The sequence below is a fragment of the Alligator mississippiensis genome, chromosome 2, assembly GCF_030867095.1.
Source record: "Alligator mississippiensis isolate rAllMis1 chromosome 2, rAllMis1, whole genome shotgun sequence".
In the NCBI taxonomy this organism is placed as follows: Eukaryota; Metazoa; Chordata; order Crocodylia; family Alligatoridae; genus Alligator; species Alligator mississippiensis.
This window is the reverse complement of record NC_081825.1, coordinates 50,819,338-50,837,859: the sequence shown is the minus strand read 5'-3', so window position 1 is coordinate 50,837,859 and position 18,522 is coordinate 50,819,338. Positions and strand designations below refer to the sequence as shown.

At 45.1% G+C, this 18,522-nt stretch overlaps 1 protein-coding gene across 1 annotated transcript in view; it reads left to right on the top strand.

Annotated features, from left to right (window-relative positions):
• SMIM14 (small integral membrane protein 14) overlaps positions 1–18,522 on the top strand; it is an 87,553-nt gene that overhangs the window by 31,032 nt on the left and 37,999 nt on the right. Inside the window, exon 2 of the mRNA XM_006258474.4 lies at positions 3,049–3,159. Within this exon, the coding sequence (XP_006258536.1) occupies positions 3,085–3,159 (75 nt within the window). The 5' untranslated portion in view covers positions 3,049–3,084. The remainder of the gene's footprint in view (positions 1–3,048; positions 3,160–18,522) is intronic.

Below are 18,522 nucleotides of genomic sequence, written 5' to 3'. Positions count from 1 at the left end.
AAGGGGATTAATACAGAGGGTGAGCAAGGTTTCTACCATGTAAAGGAAAAGCATTTATACTTGCTCTGCACTTAAATGTTGTACAGTATTGGTATCACCTTTTTTTTTTTTTTTAACAAAAATTGTTTTATTAGTTTAGCTTATATTGTGCATGCAGTTATGCTGGCGTCCAGGTGTTTTATATACATTTGAATTTGTTCTCGACTCCCTTGATGTGGTTAAAACAGTATAGCTTTGTGTGGAGAGCCCTTAGGCTTTATTTGTGCCTGTACATGTAGGACGCTTGCTTCAATGCGTTCTAATTTGAACATAGATTCATAGATTCATAGGTGTTAGGGTCGGAAGGGACCTCAATAGATCATCGAGTCCGACCCCCTGCATAGGCAGGAAAGAGTGCTGGGTCTAGATGACCCCAGCTAGATGCATATCCAACCTCCTCTTGAAGACCCTCAGGGTAGGGGAGAGCACCACCTCCCTTGGGAGCCCGTTCCAGACCTTGGCCACTCGAACTGTGAAGAAGTTCTTCCTAATGTCCAATCTAAATCTGCTCTCTGCTAGCTTCTGGCCATTGTTTCTTGTAACCCCCGGGGGCGCCTTGGTGAATAAATACTCACCAATTCCCTTCTGTGCCCCCGTGATGAACTTATAGGCAGCCACAAGGTCGCCTCTCAACCTTCTCTTGCGGAGGCTGAAAAGGTCCAGTTTCTCTAGTCTCTCCTCGTAGGGCTTGGCCTGCAAGCCCTTAACCATATGAGTGGCCCTTCTCTGGACCCTCTCCAGGTTATCCGCATCCCTCTTGAAGTGCAGCGCCCAGAATTGCACGCAGTATTCCAACTGCGGTCTGACCAGCGCCCGATAGAGGGGAAGTATCACCTCCTGAGATCTGTTCGTCGTGCATCTGCTGATGCACGATAAAGTGCCATTAGCTTTTCTGATGGCTTCGTCACACTGCCGACTCATGTTCATCTTGGAGTCCACTAGGACTCCAAGATACCTTTCCATTTCCATGCCACCCAGCAGGTCATTTCCTGGGCAGTAGGTATGCTGGACATTTTTCCTCCCTAGGTGCAGCACTTTGCATTTCTCCTTGTTGAATTGCATTCCGTTGTTTTCTACCCACTTGTCCAACCTATCCAGGTCTGCTTGCAGCTGTTCCCTGCCCCCCGGCGTGTCCACTTCTCCCCATAGCATTGTGTCCTCTGCAAACTTGGACAGAGAGTACACTTCACTCCCTCGTCCAAGTCGCTGATGAAGACATTAAAGAGTATCGGTCCAAGGACCGAGCCCTGCGGGACCCCACTGCCCACACCCTTCCAGGTCGAAACCGACCCATCCACCACGACTCTCTGGGTGCGACCCTCTAGCCAATTCACCACCCACCAGACTGTGTAGTCATCCAAGTCACAGCCTCTTAACTTGTTCACCAGTATGGTGTGGGATACCATATCGAAGGCCTTCCTGAAGTCTAAGTATACGACATCCACTCCTACTCCTGTGTCCAGGCGTTTTGTAACCTGGTCATAAAAAGAGACTAGATTAGTCAGGCATGATCTGCCTGCTATGAACCTGTGCTGGTTTCCCCTCAGCATAATTTGTCCTGCTGGGCTCTCGCAAATGTGAGCCTTGATAATTTTTTCAAAGACTTTACCAAGGATGGAAGTGAGACTGACTGGCCTATAGTTGTCCGGGTCCTCCTTCCTCCCCTTCTTGAAAATGGGGACCACATTGGCCCTTTTCCAGTCCTCCGTGTCAGAGCAGACTCAATTAATCTGTCTGCTTAATCAAGTCTACTGGAGCATTCTAATTGGAATGAGCTTTAGTTAAAGTGCCTCTGCTGCCAATTTGAAGCGTAGGATGCTGAATACGCAAGACACTGTGGGTGTGTTAGTTAGAACAGCTCCTGAGAGCTGCTTTAAAACACACCCCTTTCCACCTTGAAACGTGTATAGATACCGTATGGGTGGAGATTGCTGAGCAGTACAGCTTCAAGTCACCCTTACCCACCTTCTACGTAACATTGTCTGTTTTGGGAAGTGGAGATGATTGCAGCCACTTCCTGCTACTGTGGTCTCCAAGCCAGGCACTTTGTTCCAGCTTGGGCATTAAGCGTGGCTGACACAAACTCAGGCTGAATCTAGCCTTGATGATATTAAGTTAGCAGTTATCTTCTGAATGCAGCATTCCACAGAACTGATCTAACACCATGTGTCTTGGGGGTAGGGGCAGAAATCCAATCCATAAGAATGGAAACTAGGGAAATCTCTTCTCCATTTTTGCAAATGATTAAACTACCAAGGAAAATATTAATAAAAGATAAAAATGCCCTCAGTTGCTGGAGTGTATAGTGAAAAATTGGTTTTGCCAGGTGAATAAACTAGATTTGATTTCCCAGGTTTTTTGCCATTATAATTTCTTTTAACTTTTTCCCTTCTTTTTTTCAGTATTACTAAGTGACCTACTTCTTTTGATCTAAAATTAGTGTCAGCAACTCCAATACAATAGCTCCACTCCATCCTTTTTCTACCTGGCACTGCCTGTTCCCATTAGACAAGGCCATTGTGTCCTGCTGTGGTAAGGAAGTTGCAGGGTTTTATTATTATTTTACTTGTGTTAACTTAGAGGGAGAATTCAAAAGCCTTAAGAGGGAGGGTAACGCAAGACTAACTTGGTTATGCTGTTTTAAGCCTAAGGGAAATATGTGTTCCTACTGAAGCTTAGTGTGCAGATCAGAGACCATGATTTTGTGGATTTATTCATAACAGTATATCGTTAGTGTATCTTTCATAACAGTGTGTGAAATCTAGAGTATAAACAAGTTCCGAAAAATTACTTGGACCTCTCCAGGAAGACTTGCAAAATGCTACTTCAAGCAAGAGGTAACCAAACATGCTAGCTTTTTTATTGTTTCTGTTGAAAGCAGTAACTAGATTACCCTGTTTTGTGTTTGTTTCTCTTCCCAGCCCTTGCAGTAAGTGAACTAAAATTTGATGGACAAAATAAACTGAGGTACAAGATGGTTGATTGTCTTCTATTTTTGTTCCTTTCTAGGTGTTTGCCATTAGGTTCTGGCTTATCCACATAATCATGGCAGAAGGCGGATTTGATCCCTGTGAATGCATTTGTACTCATGAACATGCAATGAGAAGGTTGATCAATCTGGTAAGGATAACATGAGGACACTTTTTTTTTTTCTTTCCACGGCTGACTAGGCAGCAATTTCAGACTCCCTGGTTAAACAGGGTCTGCCTCTGCTTGTAATATGTATGTAGAATGATTCTGTATATATAAAGGGCTTAGTCCATCTGTCTCTGTCCGTCTGTCCATAACGCTCTTGGAGCACTCTGGTTGGTTGTCTTGGCAGCTAATTACAATGCTTACTGAAACAACCAGAGTGCCCCACAGGAAACGGTAGGGATGGAGTGGGACAGTGGAGCACTGCTATGATGGCAGGGACAGAGAAGACAGAACCGGGGGGCGAGGCCAGCACTGCTGGCCTTGCCCCCATGTCTAGGGAAGCTTGCATGTGGCAGCCGCCGCCACCACCCACCATCCCATGCTGCTGCCGCTCTGGGAATGAAGTGGGGCTGGATGTGCAGCGGCGGCAGCATGGGGTGGCAGGTGGTGGCAGGAGCCACTGCTGCATACAAGCTTCCCCCTCCCCTGTGTCCTCCCCTGCTCCTGGGAGGTGCAGGGCCAGATGCAGAGTGGGGGAGGGTGGTGTGGGGCTGGATACTAGGCAGGGGGCTGGGGGGTGTGAGCAGTGGTGATACATAAGGAATGCAAGTGGATGCACATGCACCCCCTGAGAGCGCTGGTGCACCCCCTGTCAGCCAGTGTTCCTGGGCTGGGGGGGGGGGGGTGGGGGGCAGGCAAGAGGACTGCTGCCCCCCCTCAGAGCACTGGCTGGGGGGTGGGGGTGCCAGGAGAAGCAGTCCCCCTGCAGCTGATCGCACTCCCTTGCGAGTTGGCAGGATTGGCTGCGGGGGACTCTCCCTTCCCCATCCCCCACCCAGTTGCTGACTGTCTACTGGGTGGGGGGGGGCAAGTGCTTCCCCCTGACTCAGGAGGCACCAGTTGCCCATGGGTGTGAGGGGTGTGGCATGAGGCCAGGGGTGGGGTGACGCATGGCCGGATGCAGAGTGGTGGGAAGCGGCCCCCCCCCCCCCCCCCCCCCCACACTCCTGGGGGGCAGCAGCACTTCAGGGTGATGGATGGCGGTGCTCTGTTTCCCCCCCTCCGCCCCTCCAGTCATTCTTGATGAGCAGTTCTCTAGTACTTTGATAATTTTCACTGTGGTTTTAACTGACAAGTTGCAAATAACTTTCCATGTAAGTTGTTCAACAGGGTTTCATTTGAACAGCATATATCTCTCCAGCTGCTTTTGTACTGCTACATAACCTGTATCAGTCTGTGTAAAGGTTCAAGCCCTAATCCTTCAAACATTTGAACTCTAGCTGAATGTGTAAAACTTCTCATAGACCAGTGGTTCTTAACCTTTTTAGATTCAGGGCATCCCTTTGTAAGTTTTTAGAATCTGGTATTCCCTGGTTGAGAACCCTTGTTATACTAGCTTAGTGGTTCTCAGCCAGAGTGATATTGCTGCAGACAACTGCTGCAACTGCCTTGGATAGGGCAAGGAAGGGTTGGGGTAGAAGGGCTGTTTTTTGCCATAGCAGAGACTGGGGGGAGGATGGCACTAGTCTGACACCCTCCCTAAATTGGCACCGAGGGCTGGTGTGCCTCTTGTCCCCACCTAGTTATGCTGCTGCACAGGAGCATACACTCCTGCCTGCATTAGTGTTATCTGGTAAACCTAAAGCAGACAGAAGGGCCTGCTCTTGCCACATGCCTTCCCAGTTGATCTACCCCGTACTCCTGCTGGAAACAGGTATGTGGGATAGTTCCATGTGCCCTATGTGCCTCTGTTTCCAGGAGGAGCATGCAGAGTCAGACTAGAAAGGGCTGCCACAGGCCTTCCCAGATTGACTTTGCAGGAGGTGCACTGGCTGTTTCATCCAGTTGTAGCAGCAGTGGTGTAAGGCTCTTGTGGCATTCCTGTAGAAAGCCACTGCCAGAGAAATATATTTGCAGGAAGAAGATCTAGATTTAGAAGACTGAGGATATTAAAATTTAAAAATGCCAGAGTTGAGATATTGTCATGGGGACTCAGGATTTCCTTGTTCTATTTCTGATTCATCCATCGATTTGCTGAGTAATTTTGGGGCAAGTTGTTTTGCCTCACTATGATTTAGCTTCTTATCTGTAAAATGGGGATGATGATTCTTCATCTTTAGAACAAGAAGCTCTCTGGAAGAAAAACACTTTATAAAAACTAAGGATTTTTTCTAAGTAGAAAATACATTCAGGAAAAAAACTGATAATTGTGAGGTGTGCCCAGTTTGGGAAATATGGTTACAACTTTAAATATAGTTTGGCTGTTTTTAAATATGTTTACACTTGCAATTACCTATAGCTGGTTTACTTTTTTTGGTAGGTTAATTTTATCGCATTCTTGTATTAGGGCTGAAATTAATACCTTTTTAAGGTAATGATCACATTGACTTCTAGTGAAACAATGGAGACAACAAGCATTTGGCACCTTGCATGATCAGGCCCTTTTCCCCAAAGATATGCTAACAATACTCTAATGAAGGGTCCTGGTGTATAATGCCTCTTCTGACTAATACTATGTCCCAAGTGTGTGTGGCTGGAAATAGCTATCTATTAATTTGTTTTCTCATTACATAAAGCCTACTTTCTCCCACTCACAATTGAGGAAGAAGGACAACAAGTTTATATTAAGCTGCCCTTTTGCAAGAAGCATTTGTGCTTTGTTCCTTTAAAAAAAAAAGTTTATTAATAAAAGCTGAACACTTAAGTTTTATTGAAGAGAATGTGGGGGTTGAGATTGATACAGTAAGGAGGAATGGGCAACCTTATTTATTAAAAATGTGTTTGGTGCATTCTTTTCTGTTTGAAAAGGCAAAACATCTGCTGTTTAAATATTTATGAAAATTGTAATTGTCAGGTCATTCAGCTGGATCCAAAAAGGCAGTGACTTTTTCAGAGGCCAGAAAATCATTCACAAATAATGAGTGGCAAAATTTTGACAAGAGGCTTTCAGTAGTCCCCAGCACTCATCCAGCACTTCAGGGGCTTTTGCATTTCAATTAAAATCATCTTAATGAGTCAATATTCTGTGGTTCAGTCCAACACAATAAATCAGACTTGGAGTAAGCACTTAGAACAGGGGCGGGCAATTATTTTGGGCAGAGGACCACTTACTGAGTTTTGGCAAGCCATTGAGGGCTGCATGACAGGCAGCCCAGGGCAGATTAATATTAATTTTTCTAAATTTTTTAGGGGCCCCATGGGCCAAATAGAATGGCCTGATGGGCTGCATTTTCCCCACCCCTGACTTAAAATGTTTCTCAAAGGTGCTGAACTTCCACAGCTCTCTTGAGATTTCTAGGTGCAGTACTGCTTCTGGAAATTAGATTCCATAGCTTAATTTTATGCCAATTTGAGTACTCCCAATGAATTGAAGCCAGTGGGAGCTAAGGGACTTGGGATTTTACAGGCAACCTTCAGCATCTTGTATGATTGGACCATGTGGCAGGGAGGAAGGCACCTACCACAACTAGAAACTTACTGAGAGCGCCAGAGCAGTCAAAGAGCCAGTTGGCATCCTCAGTGGCGAGGCTGGAAAAAGAACAAACGGCACCGGCATGGAAGCACTTCATGAGCTGGTGTTGATTTGAAGGGATGAATTGGGCACACCTGCATAAAAATGGCCTGGAACTAAACAGCTGGGGAACTGGAAGTGAGTTCCCCACACTGAAGAGCAGCACACAGCAAAGGGTTGCCCCAACATGGGCAATTGGTGGGAGCCAGCACAGAGAAGGCTTCCTACTAGACTGGCTTGGAGGAGCCAGAAAACTTATCCAGAGAACCGACATGGCAGCCAGAGCCAGACGACTGGAACTGGAACACAGAGAGCCCTGTAAGCAAGAGGGGGAAAAAGGAGGACGGCAAAACCGTAAGGGAGCAATGAGCACAATTCATTGCATGCTCTGATCCCCTTTTTGGGACTGCCCTGAATAGCCATGCCCGTGTCTGGGCTATTGGACTTAATTATTGAGGAGTGCTACAGCCCAGCATTTGTGGGCAACAGAGATATTGTACCAATAATGGTATTTAGAGTTGTTAAGGACTTTGACTGGAGCTGTGTGGTTTACATGTTCCAGAAGAGATGCAGGCACTAGGTTGGCACTAGGTAGGATGTAGGGGAGGTGGAGCCCCAATTGACGATGCCTGTGTGGCTGATGGGAGCCGAAATTGTAGGGTGTAAGAACTCCCTCCCTTAACAAAGTTTTAACACGAAAGTCATGGCAGGCGAGAATAGTTGGCACCTTTTGTTAGCCAGCATAGGAAGCCAAACTGTCACTCCAGAAGTGTACGGCAGTGGCTAGTCAACCAGGGAAGGGCAAGAGATTGGCCAGAGACTGACACGGCTGATTACAGATGGCTATTGAGAATGTTTTTGTCATGAAAAAGTTACAAAAGTGCCCTAAGCCAGGGGTGGATCCAGGAGGCATGCAGTTGATCTCCCTTGGATTCCTGGTCCATGCAAAATTTAAAACCAACTACCTGGCAGTAATAACAGCATTTCTATTCAGGCAGCAATGAAGTAGTCACTTGACTTCATGGTCCATTATAATCTACCTGATTCATTCTAAATTTTTCATTCCATAGGTGTTAACAGCCCTCTCTCTTTTTTTAATGGTCTTGATGTTCCACTTATCAAGCCAACCCTTCTGTAATCCTACTGTCTGTTAGCTGCTTCTAGTAACATAGCTCCTACCTCACATCAGTGAAGATGGTTTTTTAGCTCTAGCTAAAAACCTTAACTAAGGTGTAGAAACCTTAACTGAAGTGAACATTAACTCAAGCATGGAAATGACTTTCAATGAAGCATTGGATGCACAGTCAAGGTGCCCAAGATGGGCTTGATTTTTGTTTTATGAATCTGAAAAAAAGATGAGCATTTCATTCAAATGACTACAGGACAAAAGAAACAACAGTTTGATTTATTTTTGTGTAGTTTGGTATTAGGGGTGCACCGATAGAGATTTTGGGGGCTGATACCAATAGCCGACATTTAAGGAGGCATATCGGCCGATACTGATCCAATACAGCTGCCATCAGCTGGTAAGTCCCTTGTGTTGGAAGGGGAGGGAAGGGATGTGGGGGCAGATCAGTGCCCCCGCACAGTGAGGGAGGGGGCAGAGGCAGGCACTGTCCAACTGGGGTGCAGGGGGTGTGGGACAGAGGTGCAGCTCGTAGGGTGGGGGCAGCTCCCGCCGCTGCTTGCAAACCGGGAGGGTGGGTGCACAAGGGCAGGTACCCCTGGATCTGCACGGCGCAGGGCAGGTTGCAGGTGTGGGGTGGAGCCAGAGGTGGCACTGCACGGGGAACTTCTTGCACAGTGTGGGCTCAGAGTGGGCACTGGGAGGAGGCTGCAGCCACCCCAGATTTTGCTCTACTCTCAGCCCCATGCTACCACCCAGCACAGCCCTGGCTTTTCCTGGCACTTGGTTGGAGGCAAGGCGTTCAGCCAGGGCTGTGCCAGGCAGCGCAGGGATGGGAGCTTAGCTGCAGTGAAATTTGGTGTGGCTGCAGCCTCCTCCCAGCACTGCTGGAGCCTGCTCCAAACCCTGCCCCTGTGAGAAGAGCCACACTGTGCTGGCTCTGGCTCCACCCTGCAGGTGCAGCCTGCCCCACACTGTGCAGATCCAGGGGCACACCTTCCCCCTCCCCCTGCCCCCCCTCTGCCCTCCTGGGGTGCAAGCAGCCCCCCATGAACCACACCTCTGTCCCACAACCCCCCCTGCCTTGGCTGTGCAGCGCCTGCCCCCTCCCTCACTGTGGGGGCATTGATCTGCCCCCCATGCTCCTTCCCTTCCCACCCCCCTTCTGACTGACCAGCTGGGGGCAGCTCCCTACACTGCCAGCTCTGCTCTGTGCTGCACTGCAGCTGCACAGCATGGGCATTTATCGGCCAAATTATCGCCCCGTTGGGACAATATCCAATATAGACAATTTTCTTCATATTGGCACCAATCCAATATTGGACCGATGTATCGATGTACCTCTATTTATTATGGTTTTATACCTATTATATGATATAGAAAATTAATGCACATTCCAGTAAAGTTGTTTTTTTGTTTTGTTTCAATCTTAAACTAAATAATATAGCCAGAGGCCCCTACCTTATTGGTAAAGTTCCTAGTTTCTTTTTAACTAGAGAAAAATATGTGTTTGTATGATATAAGGAACATTATCTGGACCCCCCTTTTCAAAATCCACCCACGTTCTAAGCCAGTGCTTCCCAAACTCTTCCTCAGCATGACCCCATTTCCTCAGCATGGCCCGTCACTCCCCACCCACAGCCCTCTGCCCTTCCCTCCCCCCCAACAGCACCTGATTTCCAGGTGCCACCCATAGAAGTTGGCAGCTGCTGTGGCCGGAGTAGAGTACAGAATCCAGCTTCCCCCACCCCACCGTGTCCCCTCCCCTGTGGGCAGCACTGCCGGAGCAGTGTCCATGGGGAGCAAGGGGAAGATGTGGGCTGCCTGCTCCAGGATTGGGGCTCCCCGCCCTGCTGCCCTCAGGACCTGGCACAGGAGGGAGTGAGCACTGTACCACATTGCACCACCATGGCTGCCAAGCTGAGGTGCCTCCTGCTGCTCACTCAGCAGCAGCATGGACACAATTCCACGCCACCACTGCTGCCGTGCCTCACCTTGGCGGCCATGGTGTTACAACACTCCAGTGTCTCACAGTGGACCCACTCACTGGGCCACAGAGGTGGCTCCTGCCTGGAGCTGGTCTTGCCTGGCTGCAGCCCTGCAACCCCGCTGTGGGCGCAGAAATCTCAGGTTGCACATTTATCGCAACCCCATTTGGGGTCATAACCCATAGTTTGGGAGTTGCTGCTCTAAGCTATTGATATTTTTTTCCATGGTACGTTCTCAGAATGCCTGCCTCTGTACCTGTCTTAACTCTTTAAATCAAGGATGTCAAATTTATCTAGCTTGCTTGGGGGCCCTGTCTTCTGGCCCATAAGGCTGCCTTCAGGGTTGGAAATTTGGTGGTGGTGTTAATTGCTGTGACTGATGGAGCCAAGGCAACCATCATTCCTCCCACTATTAAATTCCTGACTGTAGAGGTAGGTCCATGGGCCAGATGACGCCGCTTGCTCCACACTGTGGCCAGTGGGGTTCCTCAGTGAGCTGAACATTTTGATGGTGGGACAAGCTGCAGCAGCATTAATTGCTGCAACTCTACCATGACTTGTCCTGCTGCCAAATTTTTGGCCCTATAGGGAATCCCACAGGCTGGACGACAGCTCCATGAGCCAGATTTGGGTTGAGGATCATAACTTTGAAACCCATGCTTTAAATTTTATACTCTACCTTGTATTTTACAACTGTATCCTTTATAGTTGTAAAATATGCTAAAATACTGTTAAATTTGTAAGTATGTCGATATTTTAGCATTTCCCAAACCTTATGGATTGTGCCTCACTGTACTAAAATCAGCCATGCCTGCCCCTCCAGCCCCCCCCCCCCCCTTTCAGCTTACAGCACTGGCTTCAAAGCCTTCCCCCTGCTTCATTGGCAATTGGCAGAAAAGGGAAGGAGTGGCAATAGCTGAAGTAGGGTGCCGGTAGTGGCTGAAATGGAAGTGTGCTGCTGAATGCTGTCTTGATTTGCATGTATTCCACCTAGGAATCTTTCCCTACAGTTTGGAAAACACTGCTTTAGGATAAAGTATAGAAAGGGGTATTATAATTATCCTCAAAACAAACACTAACCCAGGAAGTTCAGACTGGTTAGATTTAAGAGAAATACAAATACCTTCAAAGGTGTAAAAATGATCAGATAGGTCCCAAAGCAAACCTGAGCTCAGCCCTATGATAATCCCTTGCAAAAACTTCTACATGGTTATGATTACAGCATTTTAGTATATTTGGATTCTTATCAGACTTTAAAGATTGTTACAACAAGATATACTTTAGGTTTTTGCTGAAAGAAAAGTTTTTAATTATGAAGACTAATGAAGAAAAAATACTTATAAAATGTGTGTTCAGATGAATGAGATCTCAGTTGGTATTAGCTGTATGATAGGTTTGATAAGGTTGTATTGTTTTGTTATTGATGGTATAGACATAAAATTAGTTTACCATGGTGTTTAGGGGAAGGGTTTTTGCCATTTATCAGCTGCTTTTCAGTAACTGCCTGCGCACAAGTTTTGCTCAGTGCTAAGTAGAAAGTAACCTGCAGCAAAATTTTCCTTTTTCAAAAAGTCTGACTTCAGATTCTAAAATTCTCATTTTAATATAAACCCAATTAACCAGTTTACTTGTAAATTCTCAGGCAGTTTATTCTGTATTAAGAAAACTAACAATGTAGTTTTGGAAAGGATCCATTATTCTTTGTATAGCAAAGAGGTTGAATTCATGCCTTACATCAAAACTTGGCACCACCTTACCTTTGGAGTAACAAAAGGTTACTCCAAATTAAATAAATATTACTCCAAATTAAGTAGGCTTTACTTAATTATTTTTTTTAGGCTGTCCTTTACTTCTGCCTCTAACACCTCCTTGGAAGATGCAACTAGAAAAAAAAATTAACTTTCTATCATTTATTCCATTTGATTACTTGTGCAAGTTCTTTTTTTCCTTCCCTTGGTTACATAGCAACATGTGAATTAATTGTGCATATCTCAGTCCCATGAAATTTCCACAGGGGTATTGCATCAGTTTGTGTTAACTGGGAGATGTTATTCTGTTCTATGGCTCTTGAAGTTGTGTAGCTGCTTTTAATGTTATTGGATTATCTTTTTGTAAATATGCAGGCAGTTTATCTGAAGTGCATTGATTCAGGGTTAGCCCTTTGGTCAAGTGATATTGCACTTTCGAATAGCAAAAAACTCTACTGCAGCCACTTAAGGTATATAATTCTGAAGTAAATGTTGGCTTCTGGCTATGTCCACTGAGCAACAAAAAGCCAGAAATTTTATTTTTGTTACTACAACTTCATAAATATTACAGGTATTATTTAATAACCACATTAGTGACTGATGATTTAGAGATGCTCTTAATAATGTATTAATAATAATAATACTGTATGTTGACTGAGTTATTAGGATGGTTACTGTATGAATATATTGATGTCATTTGATAGGGGTCTCTAGGGATTGGGGAACAAGCAGGAAGAAGAATGTCTTGAGATAAGACATACCTTGGCAAACGCTTAGGAGCTGTTAAGAGACAATGCCAGATCTGTTGGCTTGTATGATTTTAAGTCTAGCTCCAGTCAACCTGCTCAACTGGTTTTGACAAGAAAGGTGAAGCTCAAGTGCACAGAAAAAGGAAGGCTTCAAATGGAATTTTTCTTAAGGGGAGTGTGGTGGTATTTCAAGGAACCACCCTGAAATGCAGGCATTTACTAGGGCTGTCTAGAGTAGTTAGGCCTGCTTAGGTTACTCAAAGGTAAACTTTTAGGGAAGATATAGAAATGTTTATAGACTGTTTCTTTGTTTTTCCATTTCTTTTTATTTTTTTTTTCTACTTGCTGTTTACGTACTGCAAAATAAAAAAATAGTTTTGCTTTAGAATGTTTTAATAGAAATAGCTTAACTTTTAATTCACATGCAGGTTTTGGGGGGGGTTGTGCTCTAGTTTTATTATTTCACAGGGATTGTTGTTAGGATTAGAGGTCTTCTGTGCTTAGGTGCCATAAAGTGGTGAACATGACTATTAACCAATATGTTTATAATCCTTCAGTACAAGAAGGTCCTATCTTGATTACTATATTTATTCAAATCTAATATGGTGTTCCCCCCCCCCCCTCCATTCAACAAGGGGAGGGAGTGGGGAAGAAGCCTAGTCTTAGATTTGAATACTGGCTTGGAGCAGGCAGTTGCTGTGGCTCCATCTTCAGCCGTGATCTGGGCCCATGGCTGGAGCCACAGCCACCATGTGCCCCAAATCGGGGCCGGAGCTGCTGCCAGGGCTAGGGCTAAGACAAGGGCCAAGGGTGGAGCTACCACGACCTTCATACACCAGGCGAGAGCTGGAGCCAGAGCAGCTGCATGAGGTAAGTGGCAGAGGCTGAGAAAAGTGGCCGGAGTCAGACTGCCTGCTTCTCCACTTTCTTCTTTCCCTGTTGCTTGCCCTCCTGTTTCTGCTTTCCCCATCACAGTGGGAAGGCCACATTTAATAAACCCTCCCATAATTAGAAGCATAACAAAACATTTTAAGATTTAGTAAGTGCAGACTCCTGTGTAATTGCATAGTTTGGATATCAGATCTTGCTGCCCCAGTTAATGTTCTCACTTGCGTATTGCAGACAAAGGCTGCCTTTGAAGCATTGCCAAAGTAAAACTTTTTTTTGTTTTGTTTGTTTGTTTGTTTGTTTTTTGTTTTTTCCCTTAAAAAGTAACCCTAACATATAATATGATTCTTATTTTATAGTAAACACCGGTACTATAAAATGAATAGAAAATTCTATTCTGCAGATGTCTTTTGGCTGAAATACATTTGAGGCAGTACTGACTTACTGTGTTCAGCTCTTCTTTGGCTGCCATGAGGCAGGTTTTCTGTGGATACTTGCGCTAAAGGGCCACTTATGTCAACATCAGTAATTTGTCTCAAGTTATGAAATGTCAAGTCAATAAATCAAATAGTTAATCTCTCTTGTTTTGGCCCTTTAGTCCCTGTCACCTGTAGAACCAATCTTCTTTCTTCATATGTTCAGTCAGTGGCCTCTGCTGTTCTTACCCCTAGTCTGTTCCTGTCTTTCCTGATTGCATCCTTCCATCTTTTCCTCTTCTCTTCATTTTTCATTGCCATCACTCTTACCGTATTTCCTTCTTTGCTGTGCAGAATACTTAGCTATCATAGTGAGGCCTTCCCTGTTTCCTCAGCAATGCACCCAGTCATTTCCAGATGTTGCCATTTCTGCATTTTTCTTAGCGAAATGCTCAATATCCAGCTTAGCAAGGAGGTTAAGAACAGGTGAAGAGCTACTTAGGGATTCCCTTACCCAAGGGTAAACCCCAAACATCTTTTTGAGTAAGCTTTCCATTGGTGCAAAAGAGATGGGGCCAGTGGGCAGGATCTAACCTATAAGATATTTTCTATATTTAATCTTCAGGATAGCATAGGTGGGAGGGAAGGAGAAGAGAAATCAGGGAGACATCTTCCCTTCCCTTCCCTTCCCTTCCCTTCCCTTCCCTTCTTATGGACCCACTGTAACCTGCAGGAGAAAAGAAGCCCTAGTGAACCTGAGAAACATGCCAGAGTACTTCACATACTTAAGAAACTTCGTAAGATCACTCCAATCCTCTGTAACCCATGTGTTCATTAGGGACCTCTTGCATCCTTTGAGCTAAGGCTCAGAAAGAACTGTTCCCCACAAGTTAATCTAAAAGTACAAGACAGCTGGACTTCTTTCTATCTCCCAGTTCTGAGGTTAGTAATGTGCTGAGGAAACTATTGCTGCTTAACAAATAGTAGTAATCTCGCTGTCATCCCCCCCCCCCCTCCCCGGACCAACTCAAATTAAAACATGGATATATGGGCTTGGCTTTGTTAAAAGTAGTTTAGATGATTATCTGTGGAAAATTTTAGTAACTTTAGTTTTCTGGAAATAGTTTACCATGTGTATATTACAGGTAGCTGAACTATTTCTGATAAGATGAACCTTAATATTTGCCTCCTTTGTTAAAACCAGAAGGAAATTCTGATGACTGTACTACCACCAATAGATATACGACACACTAGAACTGGTTGTTACTACTGTTAGTCATTTAGGGTGCCTGCACACGAGGCAGGAGTTTGGTTGTTAAAAATAACTTAAAAGCTGTAATCGTAGCACGTTGGAGCAGACTCGATTCATTGAATCTGCTGGAGTGTGTTGGAGCAGACTTGATTAATCTGCTCCGATTAATTAAGTCTACTGGAGCATGGTAATTACCATGCTCCAGCCAGCCTTCATGTCTTGTGTATCAGCATCCCTGCGCTTCAAAATGGCAGCAGGAGCACTTTAGATAAAGTGCCCCTGCCATCATTTTGAAACCTGGGGATGCTAATACACGAGATGCTCCAGGTGCTTTAATTAGAGCGGCTCTTGGAGCAGCTCTGATTTAAAGCGCCCTCCCTCTACACCTCCAGAGCACATGTAAAACTGCACTTAAAGCCTTCCCCCTGCAAAACCAGCTGCCAGAGAGACTCTAAATGTGTAAACCCCTTCTGAAGGTCCAAAATTATGGATTTTTAAATTCCATTTTTTGATGTAAATCTGTTAATTTCCTTTCTAGGTCTATATTTTCTAAATTCTGAGGTTGTCAGATGCTCCTTATAATATTATTGTATATCATTCCTTGTTTCTCCCTTTGCCTACTGTTCTCTGAAGCCAGATACACTATGGGATTTTTGCTATACCCTTGAGGGGAAGGAGGTTTAAAGTTTCCTTCCTCTGACTTTTGCATATTAATACATCATTCTTTGTTTTTGCTTCGTTCTGTATTTGTGAACAGCAAAGTATTGATGACATCCCCCTCTGAAAGGCAGCAAAACAATACAGGAAAGAAGTCCTCTCCATATGAAGTCATGGGAGGAGGGAAAGGAGAAAAGACTCAGTACAACGTAGGATGGAAATGATAAAGCTGGGGGGAAGAGTTCTTTACCTGGACCAGGGCTTCTATTCTTGCAACAACCACCTTCCCTCAGCTGCATTGTTTCTCTTATGCATTCTCCTATATATTTGTTTTTTGCCTTTCAGTAATAAAATTAGCAAAAACCTTATCCCTCCCCCTCTCCTGCCTAGGTAGCCTAAGGATGGCTTTAGATCCAGAGAAATTGTTTATAATCCAACCATCCTGTCCTGATAGACACTGACTTCTGTATTTTCTTACTGCGTATGGGAGTGGAATTCTCTCAGCTTCTCTCTGGATTGCACTTCATGTGGTTATGGGAGACTCTTACTCTGCCCTTGTACCATTACATTACCTTCATCTTGGCACCTGCTCAAAGTGTATGTGGGCATGCCCAGTTTCTCCTTGCCTATTTCTGTCAGGAAAGCTAATATTGTTTAAAAGACAATTTAATTCCATCAGTATGCCCTTCTCTCCAGCTTTCTCTTACTTCTCATTTCCTTTGTCCATCTTATAGCAGAATATTGCATTTAGGTGTCATTTTCTGCATCTTTAAATGTGAACAGGATGGATAGCATTAGGATTCAGTTTGCAACCTGGCTTGTATTCTTTGCTGGCCTGTCATACCAACAGCAATTTATTTGTTGTGTTGTTTACTAAATCATTTATATCCTTTTGACAGAACAGATGTGGCTGCCAACGAAGAGCAGCAACTTCATTATCCAGAAGCATCTGATTGCAGTCAGGAGTATGCCACGCTCTTGTATTCTGGCAGACTTGGGGTGGGGGGAGTGGAGTTAAAGGTAGGGCTAATACAAAGGGGTTTCTTTGCTGCTTTTCTTTTTTAACAAGAGATTTTGTCCTTGTGACAGAGAAACTGCCAGTGCTAACCTGAGTTCTGTTCTAACATGACTTTGTGTAGGGTGAATAACCACATCAAATTAAAGTTACTTGTCCTTTTCTCCTACTTATTTACCCTTGGCTCCTTTTTTTTTTCTTCTCTCTCTCACCTTTTCTGTTCTCTCATGTTCATACCTTATTTATTTTTTGTCTCATACTTTCTCTGGGCTTTTTTCCATCATCATCATGTCTATGGAAATCATCTGAGCTGGTCCATGAGACCACTTTCTTACTGAAGATTTTTTTTGAAGACTCACTTCTTCCATTTTAACAAAGACATTTATCTTAATCTTTACCCCCATAAAATTAATCTTTGTGAAGTACCCTAATACTTACTGGACTACTGCAATATTTTGCTGGTATAACTGTTGTCCTATGAACTCAAGCGGTTTGTTTTTTTTTTTCATTTTTTTTTTTAATTTGTTTTGTAGAATGCCTTTCAAATTGAGTGTCTTGAAAACTGGTAAGAACATAGTTAAATAGTATTAGTCAAGTACTATACATGCCATCACTTTAAATTTGCTCTAGTAGTAGGTTTAAATTCAATTATTTTATAATTTGCCAACTTTGTTTAGGCAAGACCATGATTGGCTTTCATGAGCAGGTTCAGATGAGCATGCATGTGCAGTATGTAGTGCAGCAGACCCATCTGCCGTACCGCATACGCTGCACATGCAGGCATTCCCCACATTGCTTATTTCCAGCATGGGGGATGTACTTTGACACTGGGAGACCCCAGTGTCAAAAAAACCCTTGCTTGGAAAAAGCAGGATGGTGCACATGATGGCAGTGTGCACCGCCCAGAACTGGAGCCTGGCCAGCTGAAGCCACGCTCTCGCTGCCAGCCAGTATCCATGTGCTGGATCACCACTGCTGAAGCCCTAGGAGTCCCCCAGTTAAGAACCCCAGGCCCCACCTGGGGCAACTTGCCATATGACAGAGCATATGTGCGTGGGCCTTTCTGCAGGGACAAGTAGTAGCGGCACATATTGTGCCCTTGCTGTTTGTCCCTGGGAAAAACCACGTGCACACTTGTCTGGATGCACCCATTAGGGCTTTGCTTGAGTGGAAATGCAAAATAAGGGCTAGTGTTCCTGAACTAGCAAACCTTGGAAGCTGATCCAAACAGAAGCAGGCAAATATACATGTGAATACATAGACAATCTAGGTAGTTAAATTAGTGCCTGTAGTCAGGAACATGGACAAGTTGAGGGGATTGCCCCATCCCCAAATCATCCACCCCACTGATTTAAATGTGTCTGGTTCAGTATGCCTCTTGTAGTAGCTGGCAGTAGCTATTGCATTCCCTGGTTCCCATGTATAAGTCAGACTCCAGGCTTGCAGCCATTGGGATCATTATCAGGGATCCGTTTGCTGTGGAAAAAACGCAGATTTTCTCGTTTACAGGAGAAAAACACAAGAAACTGTGGGTTTCCCCTTACAGGCTGGCAGAGTTCCAGCCTTCAAAGGGCTGCTTGAAGCTGGGGGGAGTGGGAAGCAGGGGGTGCCACATATATGTATGCGTGCACATATGCATGTGGCATCCAGGCAGTGGTGGAGAGCAGCTCCCTCCAGGTAAATCTGTGAGGGAGAGCCACAGGCAATGTATGGGGGGGCACGTGCCACACCAGATTTCTGCACCTACAGTTCCCGCTGCCACACCTTACCCTGGAGGCCATGGTGGCGCTTTCTCTCTCCCATGCTGGGTCCCACCCATCGGGCTGTGGAGGCAGCTCCTGCCTAGGGCTCTTCTGACCCAGCTCTAGTCCCGCACCCTGTTGTGGGTGCAGAAATCTGGTGGGGCATGTGCCTCCCACCTAGAGGACTACCCAAGTGTTGGCTGTACCCCTCGCTGCCCCCCCACATTTGGCCTGTGCCCCTCTCTCCCCCACACAC